The sequence below is a fragment of the Rutidosis leptorrhynchoides genome, chromosome 9 (assembly GCF_046630445.1).
Source record: "Rutidosis leptorrhynchoides isolate AG116_Rl617_1_P2 chromosome 9, CSIRO_AGI_Rlap_v1, whole genome shotgun sequence".
Classification (NCBI taxonomy): Eukaryota; Viridiplantae; Streptophyta; class Magnoliopsida; order Asterales; family Asteraceae; genus Rutidosis; species Rutidosis leptorrhynchoides.
The window spans coordinates 228,408,894-228,415,173 of record NC_092341.1 but is presented as its reverse complement, the minus strand read 5'-3'; the positions used below and the strand labels follow the sequence as shown (position 1 = coordinate 228,415,173).

At 35.0% G+C, this 6,280-nt stretch overlaps 2 protein-coding genes across 2 annotated transcripts; one reads left to right on the top strand and one right to left on the bottom strand.

Annotated features, from left to right (window-relative positions):
• The first annotated feature begins 776 nt into the window (after positions 1–776).
• Positions 777–2,529, top strand: LOC139868566 (uncharacterized). The gene is made up of 6 exons (XM_071856901.1): positions 777–997; positions 1,057–1,175; positions 1,263–1,381; positions 1,477–1,526; positions 1,616–1,690; positions 1,781–2,529. The coding sequence occupies exons 1-6, from the start codon at positions 777–779 to the stop codon at positions 2,331–2,333; spliced, it is 1,137 nt and encodes a 378-aa protein (XP_071713002.1). The 3' UTR covers positions 2,334–2,529.
• Positions 2,530–3,050: 521 nt separating this feature from the next.
• LOC139866575 (probable carboxylesterase 16) lies at positions 3,051–6,054 on the bottom strand. Its single transcript, XM_071854850.1, has 2 exons — positions 5,011–6,054; positions 3,051–3,798 (listed from the first exon to the last, which is right to left on the bottom strand). Exons 1-2 carry the CDS (start codon positions 5,844–5,846, stop codon positions 3,258–3,260), a joined length of 1,377 nt encoding a protein of 458 aa, XP_071710951.1. The 5' UTR covers positions 5,847–6,054; the 3' UTR covers positions 3,051–3,257.
• Positions 6,055–6,280: the final 226 nt, after the last annotated feature.

The following is a 6,280-nucleotide window of genomic DNA, read 5'->3' as shown; positions in this document are numbered from 1 at the left end:
TTACATTTTACTTTTTACGCTTTATGTTCACATTTTACATTTTATGTTCTTTTACGTTTATGGTTTATATTTTTAGTTACGTTTACTTTTACATTTTACGATCATGTTTTACGTTTACATTTTACGCTTATGATTTATAATATTAGTTTACGTTTACCTTTTACGTTTTACATTTACGTTTTACATTTACGTTTTACATTTAAGTTTTACATTACCTTTTACGTTACGTTTTATATTTATGTTCTCCGTTCACGTTTTACATTTACATTTACATTTACATTTTTAGGCTTACATTTTACAATTTATGTTTACGTTATACAAATTCCTTGATCTTATTTCCTCAAATCAAAAATTGATAAGATTTCAAAAGCATGGTATTTCAAGTCCTTTGAGATTCAAATTCCATGAGATATTAAATCTTGAGATTTCATATTCCCGAACCAAACGTCACTCAAAGGTTTGTGTTTTACAAAATTGATAAAAAAGGAAGGAAAAAAAAACATGATATACACGTCCTAACAATGTTACATAAAAAAAAAAAAAAAAAAAAAAAAAAGGGCATCATCCAATTTACTTACAAATGGGCTCCATCATAGCCCAATTGGTCATACAATTAACCAAATGTAAAAGCCCAATTAATCGGACGGTTGTAAATGGAAGATTCACCTATCGTAATTCGTAAAGTAGCCGTTATGATTAGGATTAGGATCTGCCTAAACACAAATTCAAAATCAGTTCATTAAAGCCAATTTTCACATCTCAAAAACTTTCGGAAAATGGTGGATGAAGAAGATCGGAAACAAATTGAAAATGGAGATAAGGAGAATACTAATTTCGTGTTTAGTCCAGGGTTTCGATCTGTTGCAGCGATGGCTGGTTGGGATGAAGAAGCGTTGTTAATGGCGTCACTGGTGGTTGAAGATACACCCGATCGAGATTCGAAACAAAAGAGACTATCGGATCCGTTGTTTAAAACTCCGCCCATTTCTTCAAGAAGGTACCAAACCCTAATTCCCTTTTATCTGATTTTTTATACTTCTTGGTTTCGTTTTGAAGGATCTTGAACAACATTGTGTTTTTTGATCGCTTTAGAAAACGTAGGGATCAGAAAAAGAGTCCTGTTTCCAAATTTGTGGCTGATCTTGATCTTGGTGAAGATGAAGGTTTGAAAAAAGGTTGGTCTTTTTCTTTCTTTTTTTAAAATTAGGGTTGATTTTACTATAAGAGGAACCCTAATTTGGGTGTGATGAATTAACTTTTAGAAGAAAAGAAAGAGGAAAAGATTGATGATGGTAAAAGGGTTGAAAAATCGAATGAATCGAGTTCAGGGAATGCTTTAATTCCATGTATCGATCGCCTTCGTGAAGAACTTTCTTGTGCAGTAAGTGATTTATCGCTTATGTGTTTTATTATATTTTTTAAAAAATTGAATCTTTTTTACAAGATTAACTTAGTTGTGTGACTATTGTTTGACAGATTTGTTTGGAAATATGTTTTGAACCAAGTACAACTTCTTGCGGTCACAGGTAATAATCGTTCATTCTACTTTCATTAAAGTTTAAGATGCCCAATATATATTAAGAGTACTAAAATTTTGCTCTTTGCAATTTTGTAGTTTCTGTAAGAAATGTCTGAAATCTGCTGCTGATAAATGTGGAAAACGTTGTCCGAAATGCAGGCAACTTATAAGGTATTCTTTCAAAAAAAAATCATAATAGATCATAATTTATTTATTTATTTATGTTTGTGTAGGATTGATAGTTAATTTGGTTTAATTCAGCAATGGAAGATCATGCACCATCAATACAGTTCTATGGAACACTATACAACTTTTGTTTCCTCAAGAAATAGAAACACGAAAAATGGCAACCGAATCCCGGGACCTACAAAGCCCCCCTGCAAGGAAAACGAACCAATACCGAAGTGTAATTGAAGCGTTAAATAGTCCTGAAGGAGAACAGTTAAGTTTAGGAAGAAGACGAAGGACTGTTACTAGTAATCACCAACAGCGTCATCATTATTGGAGACAACAGAACAGTTTTCGTCCTGCTTCTGTAGTGTTACTCAACAGCAGAGAATCGGGAGAGAATAGTGAGAGCAGGAGAAGGAGGAGGAGAACGAGTGAGTTGGCAGTGGGCCCACCATCAGAACAGGATGACGATGCGGTTTTGGCTTTGAGATTGCAACAAGAGGAGTTCACGGGTGTGTTTGGAGGGTCTGGACGACAACCACAAGTGGCGCATCAGAATACAAGAAGTTCGGTTGTAACTGCAACTGTGAATCTGAGGGCGATGGCATCTAGAGCGATTAATGTTAGATATCGTGGACGTTGAATATGGAGTTAGTTAATTGTTTTGGTCACAATTTCTGTGAGAAGTGAAAAGACTAGTGTTGTGTTGTGTTGTAGTTGATTTAGTTCATTACTTTGTGATTTAGAAGTTGTTAGAAATAGTTTTGAAGAAATTTTACACCAGACATTGAATTATGGTGTTAAGGATGCTACTTTCGGGGCCTTAATAAAACATTAAAGCCGTGATCCATTAGTTTGATTGCTTTAGCTTTTACTAAAGTTGGTTGGCATTTAAATCCGTTTTGACATGCACTAAATCCGTTTTGTTTAGTGCAGCAACCAAATATGTTTTTTGAGTCGCATCCATTAGCATTTAAATCCGTTTTGACATGTTGATAATTTGATTGCTTTAGCTTTTACTAAAGTAGGTTGGCCTAATTTTATCAATTTTCAGCTGAGTTTGACATAAACCGCACATTGATTTGCAAGGTGGGATATCCTTTTGTTGTAGGTTTCTTGTATATATATCATGAGCTATATGCAGGACACAATGGATGCATACAGTACAAGTATGAATTGCCATATAAACTATAAACTATAAACTTCAAGACGACGATCCATTAATTAATTGTTAACACGAACCAAAACATTTATTTAATACAATTGTGATTGTTGTTCCAAATTCCATCATTAGGATGTGGAATTAAACAGTAATGAGTAAAACACAAGCTGAGAGATTCATTTAATATATAATCCATCAGTACAAATGATACAATATTGTTACAAGACAACAGGGGTATCTAATATCTAATAACTCAACTATAGTAACATAATAACAATCATGTATCATACAAAAAGCAGAACAAAACCTGAAAGGTCTTTCTGTTATACTCATACATATATCTCTTTAGAAGGTTACGATAATAGCCAGATGATGTGTGCATCTATATATAAAAAATCAGTTTTGCTAATATGAGAATTCGTGACCTCTAAGTGAGATATATTTCTTGACCCAAATAGCAATATCATCCGCACACGCTTGTGCTTCAGGTGTCCTAAGAAGCATATCGAGAGTAGCAAATTCATGAACACAGTCCTTGTAATCCAGAACCGGTGCATCAACATTCACCTTTTTTAGTTCTTGAGCGTACGCAATGGCACGATCCCTCATCCAATCATGTTCTGCAATAACTGTCAATGTAGGAGGCATCCGTTTCAGAGGGGGCCCACCTCTGTTTGGAGTGAGGGGATTGGCTGCAGGGTGGTCTAGGTTAAATTCATGTTCTGGGAGGAAGAGTCTCCATGCAAGTACGCTCATTGACTTGTCAAAGAAATAAGAGTTTGATAGTTTTATCTCGGAATGTGTAGGAGTGCTTCCAATGAAGAAAGGATACATTAAAACTTGGGCCACTACTTTAACTGGGTCCAGTAGCGTACCAGATTCAACTGATTTGCGGGCCACGTAATCAGCAATGTTTGCACCGCAACTCACCCCAAGAAGAACACATCTGGTATACAATGTTTATCAATATAACAAAAATGCAGTAAGACACACTAGAATTTCAACCAAAAGCTATATGGCATATGTATAAATAAAATAAACAAATAAATAGATCTGTGATATCCCAATTAATAGTGGGTCATATATTTCTTTTACGTGGACGGTAAAATTCAACCTATGATCACTACTTATAGCAAATTAACCCATCAACTAAAACAGAAAAAATACAAACAGTAACTTGGGGTAATTTAGTCTTTTTAATCATAGTTCTCTTATACATTGTTGCTGCTATGCTTTTACCTATGCTGTCTTTTGTCCCGATGAAATGAGTGATTAATCGTAAAAGCCAATAAACTCATTTTCAGTGGCTTATGAACTTATAAACTTTACCCTATGGCTTATTTAAGCCTAATTCAAATTGTTAGACTTATACGCCCATTAAAAATAACTTCACTGGCTTTTCCAAATTCCAGTTAGTCCATAAACAGAGAAATTAGATCAGAGAAATAAGATTTATCCAAACACCCATTAAACATCTATATAATGCAAGTTTCTTGCTGTAATTTCGAAATCCCGCTAATAACAAAAAAAAACTGAGATATCAGATGCATCGATAATTCCAATTCGATCATGATAAAAACAATGATGATAAGCCTTGAGATGACATATCTACCTGATACAGTCATAATAGACCTCAATGTTTCATTAAAAAACTAAACCACTGAACCAAAAGAATCTAAGCGCAATAATACATAGTGTCCCCTCACCCCGTCACAGTAAGTTTAATTATTTCGACAAAAGAACATGCATTACAGGCTTAAAATACGGGTGCTGCTTAGTGATTGATATGGAGATACAGAAAGATTGACATGGTAGTCCGCTAAGCAAGTGCACAACCAGAGAAGCATGCCAGACTTTCTTTCTTTAACAAAAAAGCATTTAAAACTAGTGTCTGCCCTATATCCCTTCGAGTATTGTCCAAGGATTCTTGCAGCATATCAATCTATAGCAAGGTTCTATAGCTTGCACAAATGTAATCCTTCATTGTTACTAAATTTTTAGATCAAGACACATTCTAAACTATCTAGAGACAAGTTTATAGCTCATTACTCTGTATAACTCATGTCCTAGATTGCTTTCTGCAGTCATTCAAATCACTCTACAACATCTAACATATACGCTAACTACACTAACAAATTTAGACAAGAAAAAAAGCTACCTGGATGGATCTCCATGTGCAGCTAACCAAGGTTCAACCAAAGAAGCCCCAAAAGCATCTGCAATATGCCCTTGAACATCCGACTTTCTCGAATCAATCTTCTTCCCCAACGACTTCCCACACTCGGCCAAATTCGCTTGCTTCGCTAACCAATGCAACACCTTCATACCATCCTCAAACGCAGCCGGATACCGATTCTCAGGCGCAAGCCGGTACCCAACCGCCACCACAATCACATCACACACTTTCGCAATCCTCCGGCAAAAGAAATCATTCGCAACCGAATCACAACTCCCTGCCACAAACCCTCCCCCATGAAACTGAACCATCAAAGGCAGTTTCCTACACTTATTACTAAACGGAGAATAACCTCTATACGCACCATTCTCTTTTTTCAAATTCAAATCATCAGTACTAAATCCATTACAATAACTACTTCTCCGATTACTCACACTTGCACTCACATTACACGATTCAACAGCACCATAACTGTTACGCCGTGAAATATCGTTACTATTAAAAGATCTAGATTCAAGTTGTTCAGATCTCTTAACCCTAACCTTATCAGCATCCAAATCTGGAGAAACTAGACACGTGTCAGGTAAAAAGATACGTATACATAAACACGAAGAAGGATCTATATGTATATCTTTAGTAGCAACACCATCAGTAAACAAAGGATTTGCAGCAGCGATTGATTCTTCAGGCCGTGATGTAACTCCAAATGAAGTACTCATTTCATCGTTTAAATTAGGGTTCTGAATTCGATTTTGTAATCGTCGTTTTAATATCAATTTGAAAAATAAACTGTATAATTTCACAGCAACGCTAGGCATTTCAACATATAGATACACGCCTACTGTATGTATCTATCTATTTCAATCCCTAACTCAATTCCACACACTGTGAATCTAAATGTTTATCTTCTTATCTATAATTGAAGAATTAAATCAAGAATTAAACAATGTTAGATGAGATATCACATAGAATAAAGATTAAACTCGAATTTTAAGGTGAGTGATGTATCTTTTCACAAATCGTGAACGGTGTTTAATGACGGATGTAAAGAGAGAAAATGGAGAAAAAAAGAAGGTAAAATGATGTTGCCAGGTGCGCACACACATATTTGCGCTGTGTCGTATTTTGGCATTTGTAGGTATTTGATTTTTTAATTTTGAATTTTGTACTGTAATTTTTATTATTAATTTGCAATTTCTCCTTCGATTCTATTACAAGCTCCGGTTATAAAATTGCACCGAATTTTATTAAA